This window comes from Rhineura floridana, chromosome 1 (assembly GCF_030035675.1).
Source record: "Rhineura floridana isolate rRhiFlo1 chromosome 1, rRhiFlo1.hap2, whole genome shotgun sequence".
Lineage (NCBI taxonomy): Eukaryota > Metazoa > Chordata > Lepidosauria > Squamata > Rhineuridae > Rhineura > Rhineura floridana.
The window spans coordinates 142510415-142524291 of record NC_084480.1 but is presented as its reverse complement, the minus strand read 5'-3'; the positions used below and the strand labels follow the sequence as shown (position 1 = coordinate 142524291).

The 13877-nt window shown below is 39.7% G+C and overlaps 1 protein-coding gene across 1 annotated transcript in view; it reads left to right on the top strand.

The window, feature by feature from the left end:
* The window catches only part of ZCCHC7 (zinc finger CCHC-type containing 7), a 178392-nt gene that overhangs the window by 69830 nt on the left and 94685 nt on the right, over nt 1-13877 (top strand). The window contains 1 exon segment of the mRNA XM_061634641.1: nt 13517-13636. Coding sequence (XP_061490625.1) covers nt 13517-13636 — 120 coding nt within the window.

The window sequence follows — 13877 nt, the reverse complement described above, 5'->3', positions numbered from 1 at the left end:
AAAAGCTTTGCCTCAATATTGTCTGTTGCAACCTTCCCTGTTAGATTCCTGAGGAAAGGAGATAAGATGCATAGGGTAAAGCTCACTGTTCCAGCTCTAGCAGCTTTATGGGAGCTTTTGTCACTAAGAGGAACCCTCCACCAACAATTGCTTGCAGTGGGTGTCACATGCTATTATTGAAATCTCTGTGGTGAGAAGTATATCTGTCTTGGAGTTTAGAAAGTCGTGACAACTGTTGTATAGTCTGGATGGAGCCACCATTGTAGAAGAGTAAGGAGAGCACATAAGAATGTATAGTCTTGGGCTAGCATTTCATGAAAGAGAAAAATTACATATACAGTAGTGAACTGGAATTGGTGGCAGTGTACACAAGAAGCAGCTAACCTTTTTGGCCTTGAGAGCTGCATTCTGATATTCCAATCCCTTCAGGGATGGACAGGACCAAAAACTAGGCATTGCCACTCCACAGCTGACATGTATATGCACACACCACACCAAATGCACACCAGAGTGGCTGTTGCTCAGGGGCACATGCATTGCATGCAGAGGATCCCAGATCTTATTTCTGGCATCTCTGGGTAAGGCTGGGTAAGACCTTTATTTGAAACCCTGGAGAGCAGTAAAAAGCAGCTTCTTATGTTCATACATACCAGATTGTGCATGCACGCACACACAAGCAGTTGTACACACATGCACATCACATACACAATCCTGGTTGTGGCATTTGGATGGATGCAGAGGTCAAAACCTACCTGCCCATCCCAGTGCCATGATGTAGCTCCATCCTCTAGCTCACCAGATTTTCATAGAATAGTAGAGTTGGAAGGGGACTATAAGGCCATCAAGTCCAACCGCTTGCTCAATGCAAGAATCCAAATCAAAGCATTCTGACAGATGGCTGTCCAGCTGCCTCTTGAATGCCTTCAGTGTTGGGAGAGCCCACTACCTCTCTAGGTAATTGGTTCCATTGTTGTATGGCTCTATCAGTTAGGAAGTTTTTCCTGATGTCCAGTCGAAATCTGGCTTCCTGCAACTTGAGCCCATTATTCCATGTCCTGCACTCTGGGATGATCGAGAAGAGATCCCGGCCCTCCTCTGTGTGGCAACCTTTCATGTACTTGAAGAGTGCTATTATATCTCCCCTCAGTCTTCTCTCCTCCAGGCTAAACATGCCCAGTTCTTTCAGTCTCTCCTTGTAGGGCTGTGTTTCTAGTCTCCTGATCATACTTGTTGCCTTCTGAACCTGTTCCAGTTTGTTTGCATCCTTCTTGAAGTGCGGAGACCAGAGCTGGATGCAGTACTCAAGATGAGGCCTGAATAGTGCTGAATAGAGGGGAGCTAATACTTCATGTGATTTGGAAACTATACTTCTGTTAATACAGCCTAAAATAGCATTTGCCACATCACACTGTTGGCTCATATTCATCTTGTGATCAATGACAATTCCAAGATCCTTCTTACATGTCGTATGGCTGAACCAAGTATCCCCCATCTTATAACTGCATTTGGTTTCTTTTTCCTAAGTGTAGAACTTTGCATTTATCCCTGTAGAATTTCAGTGCTCCAGCCTATCAAGGTCCCTTTGAATTTTCTTTCTGTCTTCCATGGTATAAGCTGTGCCCCCCAATTTTGTATCATCTGCAAATTTGCTAAACATGCTCTGTACCTCCTCATCCAAGTCGTTAATAAAAATGTTGAAGAGCACTGGGCCCAGGACCGAGCCCTGTGGTACCCCACTCATTACTTCCACCCAGTTTGAGAAGGAACCATTGATAAGCACTCTTTGAGTACGATTTTGGAGCCAACTGTGAATCCACCTGATAGTTGTTCCATCCAGCCCACATTTAGCTAGCTTGCTAATCAGAATATCATGGGGCACTTTGTCAAAAGCTTTGCTGAAGTCGAGATATATTATGACCACAGCATCCCCACAGTTTACAAGGGAGGTGACCCAATCAAAAAACAAGATAAGATTAGTTTGTTTCTTGTTCCTTATTTGGATTTGTTGCAGGGGATCACTGTGACCATCACCAAATTGCAGGAGACTTCGGAGAAGCTACCAGGAAAGGCTTGGTGGGAGTAGATATGACTTATGGGCCATGGGTTAGTCACCCTTGCTTTGAGTGAGTTAAAGACAGTGTTGGTTTTTGATGATACGAAATGGCCTCTGCTTTTGCAAACTGTTCCAGGTAACAGCCTACAAGTGAACACACAGTCAGTGATTTTTCAGTTCACCATGGGAAATGGACAATCAGTTCTGTATTAAAGTCAAAACATTGTAGTTTAGTTCTAATTTTGCTCAGCTTAACAGATACTTTCACTTTATATGTATCAGATTGTCAGTCTTAGCTTTGTAGAATGGTTAAAAACCAGGGACATGTTCACATCACTTTCTCTACTATATTTCAAACTGGTATTTTGGTTTTATATTCACTTTGTAGGTCATATAGCTTACACATGACAGTTTTGGTTATTTCCAGTAAATATGCTTCTATTTTTGGAAGACTAACCATATTTCAGATACTGTGAGTGTTTTCACACTTAAATGATTTTGTTTCCCTTGCTTTCAGCGTAAAACCTGCACTTTTCTTTTAAACAGCTTCCTATGTTGCGGGACTTCCGGGAAGGGTGACTTAGCCTGTGCCTGCTTTTGAGACGGGCTCCTGCCTCAAAAGAAGCTTATTCAGATATATCAGTCAGTTTTTTCTTTTTTTTTTGACTGATTAAACTTCTCCCGGGTAGGGAGAAACGAAGAGATTAACCTCAAAGCCTATTTTTGTTGGGACGACCAGATCTCATTAATTTATGGGACGAGGTCCAGCCGACGAAGGTGGGACGGATTTTCAACAGCAAGCTCTATCTGATAAAGCGAACGTTCACCTTATCTTCTAAGAGAGAACGCACTAACAGGCAAGCACCCTTCTTTCTATATTTTTCTTTTACTTGACTTAAATTGTTGCTGTTTAAAAGAGATTTGCCAGATTGATCAGTTTTTGACATCTCACTGGGGAGCCATAACTTCTCTCTGCTACGCACTAATTAATAGCTTATCTCTGTTTTTGTTGCAAAAAGCTGTCCTGGATTTGCATTCTAAAGATATACACAGAAGAGGGATTTCTATTCCAGATTTTTATTTTGAAAAATATTATACTGTTTTGAGACTACTCTCTTTTTGGTCTATTTTATTTTGACGAATCTGTTTCTTGACGATTGCCATTAATTGTTTCGATCCTGGGAACTGCATTTTGTTTACTTAACTATTGGAGAGATAAGGCTGTCTGCTCTGTTTATACTGTGATGTCACCAAGTTTGGAGTATTAACCCAATTGTTGCTGAAATAAGAAGTGGTTTTCCTATATTTTTCTTTTAAAATGGCAATTAAGAAAGTGGCTGAAAATCTGGAAATAACTATGTTTCAGAAAATAATGGATGAGATTGAGATAATGAAAATTGAATTGAGTAAAATGAAGCAGGAGATTAAAGATATAAGGGTCCCTGTGAGAGAGGTGACCCTGGAAGGGGTCCCTGTGAGAGAGGAGACCCCGGAGATTGGAACAGGGGTCCCTGTGAGAGAGGCGACCCTGGAGACTGGAATAGGGGTCCCTGTGAGAGAGGAGATCCCGGAGATTGGAACCAACGTGGAACAGGAACAAGATTTGGAGTCTATGGACTTTAGAAATAAAATCTATTGTTTGGAACTCAATGTTATCTCTGAAGAAATGAATGAAGATTCTAGAGATAAAGTTATCAATGGCATGGATAATCTTCTGGACTGGAATGATGTGATGGAGCCCAATATAGAGAAAATCTATGGAATTATCTGCAGCCATGTGACAATGGAAAAACTTTTAAGAGATGACCCAGTGTATTTTGAAAAAAAGAACAGAGATATGATTTTACAGCAGTATTTCAGCAACCTATTCAGAATGGATGGCAAGAAAATATTTGGGATAGAGGTAATCCCCATCAGACTCTTACTATATGACTATGGCTTTGACAGCAAGATTATTATGGAATACTGATAATGGAAGATTGGATATTGAAATTACTGGACTTAACAAGACTACTGAAGATGGAAGATGGAAAATGGAACTAATAGAGATAATAGAACAATGGCTACTGAAATTATTGAACCTAACAGATTCTGATGTGATGGATTAATTGAAATGTTTATTTTGACTATGGTTATGACAATAAGATTATCATAATTAGTAATGAGATGGATTAATCGATATGCTTATCTGGAAAAAAAAATTGATAGATATATTTCTTAAAGAATTGAAACCTCTCTTTGACTTTTTGTGGAAAGAATAAAGTAATGTTTATGAGATTTGATGATTAAGTAAGATAACTACTGGAGGAAAGTGATTTTATAATATGACTTAAGAGACAGGATTGTTATATATTATAGACTTATAACTGATTTGATCTTTGACAAATGGGAAGTCAATATTTTACTCTTTATTTTTTATTTTTGTTTTTTTTTTTTCTTTTTTTCTTTTTGTTTAACTATTTTTGATTTTGTTTTTTGTCTTTGAATGTTTTATGATTTTGTCTTGTATGTTTTATGAAAATCTGAATAAAAATTATTGAAAATAAACAGCTTCCTATGTTGCTTTTCATTTGGTATTACAATATCCACAGGTGATACATTCCATTGTAAAAGAGCCAATGAAGCTCTAATCTGGGAGACAAGGGTGCAAATCCCCACTCAGCCATGAAGCTCACTGGGTAACCTTGGTCCAATCACTGTCTCTGAGCCTAATCTACCTCACAGGGCTGTAGGGAGGATACATAGAGAGGGAGGAGAACCATGTACACCACCTTGTGCTCCTTGGAGAAAACATGGAGCATAAGTGTAATAATAAAGTAAAATAAATAAAAGGCATTATTAGCTTCTTTTGTGAAAAACATAGAATAAAGGCTCTGAATTGATTCTGGCTATATATAGTGGTCACCGCTTCTGCCAATAACTGCTTATACAGTATACTTGTGAGCTATGAAATGAGTGAACAGCCAACTCGTGCAATTGCCCACTTCCCTCTGTGGACTGAAATATCACTGATCACTAGTGTGTTGCTTGCTTGCTTAATTCACTGCTCACAAGAGTAGACAACAGGTGTGATAAGTTATTTGTAGAAGTGGAGGCCATTTTGTATCATCTGAATCAACTTTGTGTCGGGATTTCAGTACTGAGAAAATTAAGGGCACTGCTGAGTTTGTATATGTTGGGTGGAAGTTACACTTAAAGCCTTTAGATGTAAGTCTGCAGCAGTGTCTCATAGAAAGGAAGCAGCTTTTTTCCTCACACATCTGGGATGACCATTATCAGAAACATATACCAAAATAGATAGCCAGCTGTTAAGTAGCATGATAATAACTTGAGTTCCTACCAGAAATGGGCAGTCTCACAATGACTTGCAAGAAACTTTTTCTCCTTCAGTCTTGCTGTTCCCCAAGCAGAACTTGTCACTGCTTAAAGTGTGCAAGCTGTGGCTAAGCTCCCTACATCAGGGAGGAAATGCTATTCTGAGAAAGACATCCAGAAATAAAACAGACATTTGGACACTACTGCTTTGACAAAGATATCCATTAGTCGATAGATGTTGCCCATAAATCTGCCTAAAATGTCTGTTCTCTATTCTGATCTCCATTTTCTTTATTATTATTATTATTATTATTATCATTATTATTATTATTATTGTTGTTGTTATTATTATTATTATTATTATTATTTTCTTCATACAAAGTGTGAACTTTTTAACACTGGGATTGTTCTTTGGTTAAAATCTTTTCATTGTACAAAATAAGCTTTGGATACTTATTTAGATGTCCAGTGAAATAGTGTGGTGAACAGTAATTGTGATGTACTAAAGAATTAATCCATTTAGTCATGGGAAGCCTTACTTGGCCTTTTCTTTCTTAACAGCTGAATTGTAGTATACATTAGGCTATACTTTCCTTTAAATGGTCAAACTTAACTGCTGGAACTTTGTTTTAATATTGTTCCTAGCCAAGTCAGATTATAAGCCGAGTGGCTGGGTTTTGTGAAGCGATTGCCTATATCTGAATTTTTTTTTGCTACTGCCAGCTTTTATATATTCATGCTTTTATTTAGCTCCTTATCACATCACTATTGTATAGTTTAACATTATTTTCTGGCCTTTTGTTATAATACGTAGCACATTAAGCCCTTTTTGTGTGTGTGTGTGGGGGGGGGGACTGGTCTATATATGCTTTTTTGTGTAGAACCCTAGTTAAAGTTGGCTTTCATTCCCCACCCCCCGCCCCATTAGCTCACTTGATAAGCTCTTTGCTTCTTTTCATCTGCTTCAGATAAAACTGTATTTGTCAAAGTCAAAATACTTCCCACTTTTCTGGTCATGTCACAGTTTGGATTATATAGACAGCAAGGGGAGGTTTGGATATTAAACTGGAACAATTAAGGAATGTTGATTAATATTAATTTTCAGAAGCTGTTTACAGATCTTTGTGTACTAAATGTATTGGGCTAAATCTAAGGTGCAACGTGAGTACATTTAAGAGTGTTTATGGCAACATTCCCATTTCTGAGCTATTTGCCCTGTGAACTGCATGCTTAGCAATGGGTTCAAAGATTTTTGGTACTTGGCCTTTATGTTTGGCTGCCACTGACTTTTCACCTTCTCAGTCATCTGGCTGGCACAGAAGACTTTTGGCTAGGGTGGGGTGCAGCCTTGTCTTGATTTCATGCTTTGGAGGAATTTGGAGTTCATAAAAATGCATCATAAAGTCAGAAATGAGATTTTGAGGGTTGTTGACTTTGCACTGTACTTGGGAGGTTCTTAGTGTCACTGAAGTGCAGCAAGAAGTCTTGAGAAGAAGGAAGGTATCGCCACTAGAGGTAGTGGCTGTTGCTGTAATGGACTGAATTTGGACTCTTGACAACTACAACTTGAAGAATATTTGGAATTTCATTTGGATACTTTAAAAAAGAAGGAAGGTACTTTAGTTTAAGTCAGCTTTCACCAACCTGGCAGGGGCTGATGCAAGTTGTATTGCAAAATATCTGGAGGCACCAGATTGGTTGAAGGCTTGTTGAAGTGATATTTGTATGGGAAATTCACTTAAAAAGACAAAATTCACTATTTAGAAGCTACGTTTAATGTAGACAGCTGCTTATTATTATGCACTGTATAAAATGTTGGTAACTATAATTCTGAAAAATGTTCCTTCAGCCATCATGCCATGGACTTTAATATTAAGTATTTATGGAGAACATTCACAAAACTTTGTGAAAATCTTGTTCTATTTGATCTTGATATCATATGCATACTTCTGTTGGATTTTGAGCAGAGATGCAATTTAATATATTCAAAAGTTTTTACACCATATCATACAATTGGAAAAGGTACAGAAAAGAGCAGCCAATCAAGGACTTGAAAGGAATACCTTCTTTGCAAGGAAAGGCTAATAAAGTGTTGGTGCTTTTTCATTTAGAAAAAAAGACTAAAGTGGGACATGATAGGTTTTTAAAATCAAGCATGGTTTGTAAAGAGTGGATAGAGAGATTTTTCTTTTTCTCCCATAACTCTAGAACTCTAGATCACCCAATCTAATTGATAGACATTAAATGCAGGACAGGCAAAAAAAAAAAATACTTCCATGCACAGAAGCAACCTTACAGAATTTACTACCACAAGATGTGGTGATGGCCACTGACTTAGAGGGGAGTTAGAACAAATAGCTAAAGGAAGGGTTTTTTGGTGGCTATTAGCCACGATAACTAGATAGAGCCTAAAGCAAGGGTAGTCAACAAAGTGCCCTCCTGATGTTGTGGACTGCAATTGTCATAATTCCTGACCATTGGCTATGCTGGCTGGGACTGATAGGAGTTGCAGTCCGAACAACATTTGTAGGATGTTGCATTGGCTGCCTTGGCCTAAAAGCTTGCAGTAAAAGTGGGAAAATACAAATGTTATGCATAAGTATGACTTCCTTCTTAATTATAATAGTAAGAAACTGCAGGTTACAGTGAAATGATACTAGTTGGTGTCATAAGTTCCTTTAAGTAAGGGGAATTCTTCCTATTGGAGGGTGAGTTGGATTCAAGTATACCATGGCTGTGTTCACACATCATGGTAAGCCCTAAACTCTAGCTTTCCATGCATGAGCATATTGTGCTTTCTTTACTCCTCCCAGCTTGCGCTGAGAAGAAACAAACCACAATTCCTTGCCAGATTCCAGGAACCATAGTTTGTGTTGATCCCAACAGTCCACATTCTGTAGCCAAGGTTTGTTATTGGATTATTGATTGTGGTTTGTTGGAGCATAACAAACCACGATCTCTGGTGTGGACATAACACTAAGCCAGAGATTGTGGTTAATTTCCTCCATGCACTAGCAGGGAGGCAAAAAAAATGGCCCAGAAAGGTGCATTCATACTAAAACATTAATTAAGGCTTACTGTAATGTATAAACTGGGTCAATATCTAGTCAAGTGTTTTCATCATTTCTGGATAGTTTTAAAATTCTTTCTTTTAGAATTTGGATTTTTAAAAAAGCTTAGAGCCATTTTGTTCAGAAGTCCCTTGCAGCTACAAATCTGAGGATTTGCAGTCCCTTTTTTTGTTGAAGTATTTGGGCATGCTCATTCCAGAATCTTCCATTGTTTCTCTATAGTTGGGTTTTTACCTGCATACCAAGTACTAAAAAAATTCAGGGTATATTCATGTGTATCTTTTTCCATGTGGGTAGAAAAGGAGGTGGGGTTGATTTTTTTCAAAGAGCCGAGTATCCCTTCTCCTCCCCACATGCTGTTCCTCTGTTTTTGATGGCAGCCTCCTATGATTGCTTTTGTACCTACTTGCTGTGTAACATCTAGTTTGAGCCTCAGAGTTCAGTGTAAGGTCTTGTGTCTTAGGGAAACATCTAAACCAACTAGAGCACAGTTCTTCAAGTTTGGGTCCCCAGATGTTGTTGGACTACAGCTCCCATCAGCCCCAGCCATCTTAGCCAGAGGCCAAGTCTGATGGGAGTTGTAGTCCAACAGCATCTGAGGACCAAAGGTTGAAAAACAGTGAACTAGAGTACTTGTATATCATATGTTAAGTGAATTGTAGTAAACTGAATGTGAACATCTGTACTTTGCATGATTGCCTTGTACTTCAGAAACTTGTGGCTCTTTTGCACATAACTGAGTAAGCAACATCAGCTGAAAACATGCTTGGTATTGAAGTATCTAAAGAAATTGGTTCCACTAATACAGGATGGCTAATCTGTGGCCCTCCAGACGTTACTGGACTCCAACTTCCATCAGCTGCAGCTAGCATCATTGACTGTTAGGGATGATGGGAATTGTACTCCAGCAATGTCTGGACCACAAATTAGCCTGTGTTTAATATTGTTCAGGTCAGCCATGATATATGGGGATAGCAGAAACCAAAATACTGCTTTCTTCTTGCTCAAATTACAGCTATTAGTTTTGGTACTGCCTTAGTTGGGTTTAACTGTGTAGACAAAATACTGCTTTTTAGTTCATATTTTGTAATTAATTTTTTTTTGTTGTTAAAAAAAGCCCCAGAGTTCAGTTAGTTCGTAGCAACTAATAATTTTCACATCATGTGCCATGAAAGCTGTTTGGTTTGTGCTGTTAAAAAAATTCTTTTCAGAATTGTTATCCATGTAAAAGAATGCATAGAGGAACTTAGTTTGCCAGCTCATTAGAATTACTCACTCTAGGCAGAATCAAGCAGGTAACTAAGCCCTGTAGCAGGAGAATATAAAGAGTACCTCCACACCAAGCATTTCAGGAGAGGTAAGTTTTCCATGGATGATAACAACAGTAAAGTGGCCTGGGCTCCTGTAATCTATTGTGTGATCCATGTGTAGTAAGGAACTTGATGCTTTAATCCAGCTGTCACTCTGCTTCCCTGACACAATGAGTATTGTTTCAGAGTTTGAGGAACCACTTTGTTGCTAATAGGAGTTTGAGTTCAGAAAGGTTACCTGTGATTGGACAATGCACCCTGCTATTGTCTAGTTATTAGAAAAAGCCATCTAGTTTTCATAATTCAAATATTTATTTAGTTGTTTAATTATTTCACTTATATCCCACCCTTCCTCCCAGCAGGAGCCCAGGGCAGCAAACAGAAACGCTAAAAACACTTTAAAACACTTTTAATACTTTATATTAAAAAATTGGTGAGAACCTTGAGGCTCCTTCTGTTTATTTATTTATTTATAATTTAATTTGTCCTCCCAGCAGGAGCCCAAGGCGGCAAACAAAGTGCTAAAAACACTTTGACAGATGATGATAGACTGCCTTCAAGTCGATTCCAACTTATGGAGACCCTATGAATAGGGTTTTCATGGTAAATGGTATTCAGAGGTGGTTTTACCATTGCCTTCCTCTGAGGCTGAGAGGCAGCAACTGGCCCAAGGTCACCCAGTGAGCTTCATGGCTGTGTGGGGATTCGAACCCTGCTCTCCCAGGTCATAGTCCAACACCTTAACCACTACACCACACTAGCTCACTTTAAAACATCATGAAAACAGATCTTAAAATACATTAAAACAAAACAGCGTTAAAAACATTTAAAAAAACAACTTTAAAAAAGGGTTAAAACATTATTAAAAAACATATTAAGCAATTCTAACACAGACGCAAACTGGGATAGGTCTCAACCTAAAAGGCTTGTTGAAAGAGGAAAGTCTTCAAAAGGCACCGAAAAGATAGCAGAGATGGTGCCTGCCTAATATTCAAAGGGAGGGAATTCCACAGGTAGGTGCTGCCACACGAAAGGTCTGTTTCCTGCATTGTGCACAATGAACCTCCTGATAAGATGGCATCTGCAGGAGGCCGTCACCTGCAGAGCGCAGTGATCGACTGGGTATATAAGGGATAAGACGGTCTTTCAGGTATCCTGGTCCTGAGCTGTATAGGGCTTTGTTACCCAAAACTAGAACCTTGAACTTGGCCCGGTAGCAAATGGGCAGCCATTTGCTCTGTATATTGATCCCAATTAGAATTTTTGGTACCTCCCAAGACTCAAGAATCCTTGAGTGGGGTCTCCTCTATCATTTACCATCCTTCTGACAACTGTTGATAATCTGTGAGCTTAGGTAAACTAATATTCAATATACAAGGACTCTGGGTAGACATGGGTGAAGGGAGAAAGCAAGAACCCTTGACCCTGTGCATTCACAAGAAGAGGGCCAGCCTTGCCAATATCACTAGGGTCTTAAGACACATCACTTCCTACTTAATGCATGAAGATACTGGGGATTGAACATGAGCCTGTAAAGCATGTTCTCTACCACTGAGCTGTCATCCCTTCCCCGTAACAAATTGTTGTTAATGGGAGTGGGAAAATTCACATGAATGAGTGAAGACAGTGTGGAATCTCAATACAGGAATACCCCAATTTACGTACCTTCGTTTAACGGACCCTCGCGATAATGGACATGCTCCATACGGCATCATACCCCGCTTAACATACGCACGCGTTGTAATTACGGACACTTAATGTCATGACGCGATTGCAGTGCAGTACATGCATAGATAATTGCTTCACTTTAAGTACATTTTCACTTTACATACACGCTCTGGTCCCATTGCGTATGTTAAAGCGGGGTATTCCTGTAGTCTGTTCCTGATACTTTCATCAGGAAACTTTATATCTGCAGCAGCCCATAGAGGCATAATCCGATAATATGGCTGTTCACAAAGCCACCATACATGGTCGGAAACAAGTTTGTCTTGAAAGCTCACTCTAGTGATGGTCCTTACTGTAAGAATAATGTTGGACCCTTTCTACAACTAAGGAGTTATGTGTTGCCACAAAGTTGGGTTCTTGATGCCAAGCTGTCTCCTTCCAGCTGGGCCCGGTGCCAGAGTTATGCCAGTGGCTTTATTGCTACATAATACCATGAGGATGAGCATCAGGGTCCTCCCTACCTCGTGGAACTGTTGTTGTGAAATGACTCTTGGATTCTCTTTAGTGACCCCTTGGACAGGGCCTTCCAGTTGGAATTATCTGCCATGAGATCTCTTAGATCCTGAACACATTGGAAATAGTGTCTGAGGGAACACTGTGGATCTCACTGAGTGGGATAAGCACATTGTCAGAATGTGAATTTGAGAGTGGTAGTTCCAACTTTTTGAGATACAGGTTTGAATCAACTCTCCAATCGTCCAGTGCTTTTTACTCTGAGGTTCTAGTTAGAAAAATCACTGGAGTAACTTAAGGCCATCATGTATTCCAGCACTGGTAGCTTTACACAAATAAATTGAGGCGTGTTCCCCAGAGCAGTGAGGCACACAAAGATTCAGAAATCACCCACAGAATTACAGTGCCTTGCAAAAGTAATCAGACGTCTGCCGAGTACTCTCATATTACTGAATTACAAATGGTACATTGTAATTTTGTTCTGTATATTTTATTTTAAAACACTGAAACTCAAAATCAGTGATTGTAAGGTGACATTAGTTTTATGTTGAGAAATGTTTGTAAGAAACATAAGAAACTGAAACATGTTGCTTGCAGAAGTATTCAACCCCCACACATTAATATTTGGTAGAGCCACCTTTCACTGTAATTAACAGCTTTAAGTCTTTTGTGGTAGGTATGTACCAGTGTTGCACACAGAGTCGGAGGGATATTGGCCCATTCTTCTTGGCAGATTCGCTCCAGGTCATTCAGGTTGGTTGAACATAGCTTGTGGGCCACAATTTTGAAAGAGCGCCACAGATTCTCAATGGCATTGAGATGAGGACTTTGACTGGGCCACTGTAGGACATTCACCTTTTTGTTCTTGAGCCGGTATTGCTTTGGCCTTGTGCTTGGGATCATTGTCCTACTGAAAAGTGAATTTCCTCCCAAGCTTCAGTTTTTTAGTGGACTGAAGCAGGTTCTCTTGCAGTATTTACCTGCATTTTGCTCCATCCATTCTTCCTTCCATTTTAACAAGATGCCCAGTCTCTGCTGATGAGAAGCATCCCCACAGCATGGTGCTGCCACCACCATACTTCACTGTAGGGATGGTGTGTCTTGAGGCATGGGCAGTAATACGTTTGCTCCACACATAGCACTTTGGGTTTTGGCCAAATGACTCTGTCTTGGTCTCCTCTGACCACAAAACCTTTCCCCACATCGCAGCTGGGGCACTTGTGCTTTCAGATGGTCCTTTTTGAGTAATGGCTTCTTTCTTGTCACCCTCCCATGCAGGCCAGTGTTATGCAGGGCTCTTGATATGATTAACTGGTGTACCATTACTCCACTCCCAGCCACTGATCTCTGAAACTCCTTCCAAGTGATTGTTGGCCTCTCTGTGGTTCCCCTCACAAGTCTCCTTGTTCGAGTGCTGAGTTTTGAAGGATAGCCTTTTCCTGGCAGTGCCAGGGTGGTGTGATGCAGCTTCCACCTCCTGATTATTGATCCAACTGTGCTCACTGGAATATCCAAACACTTGGATATTAGTTTGTACCTTTTTTCTAATCTATGCAATTGTATTACATTATCTCTCACTTCTATAGAATGCTGTTTGGTCTTCATTTTCCTTCAGATCCACAGCCTGACCAACGATCCTTCAACAGTGGGGTTTTTATCCCGACAATGTGACAGCAGCTTTAATGGTTCACTGGTGGAGGCCAATGGTAAGGTAATGGCGTCCTCGATAGGGCAATTTCTTTCATCTGTGTAAACTGGGAGCTTCCACAGCACAGGGGTGGAATACTTATGCCAGCAACATGTTTCAGTTTTTTATGTTTCTTGCAAACATTTCCCACGATAAGACCAATGTCACCTTACAATAATTGATTTTGTGTTTCAGTGTTTCAAAATAAAATAGCATACAGAATGAAATTACAGTGTACCATTTGTAATTCAGTAATATGA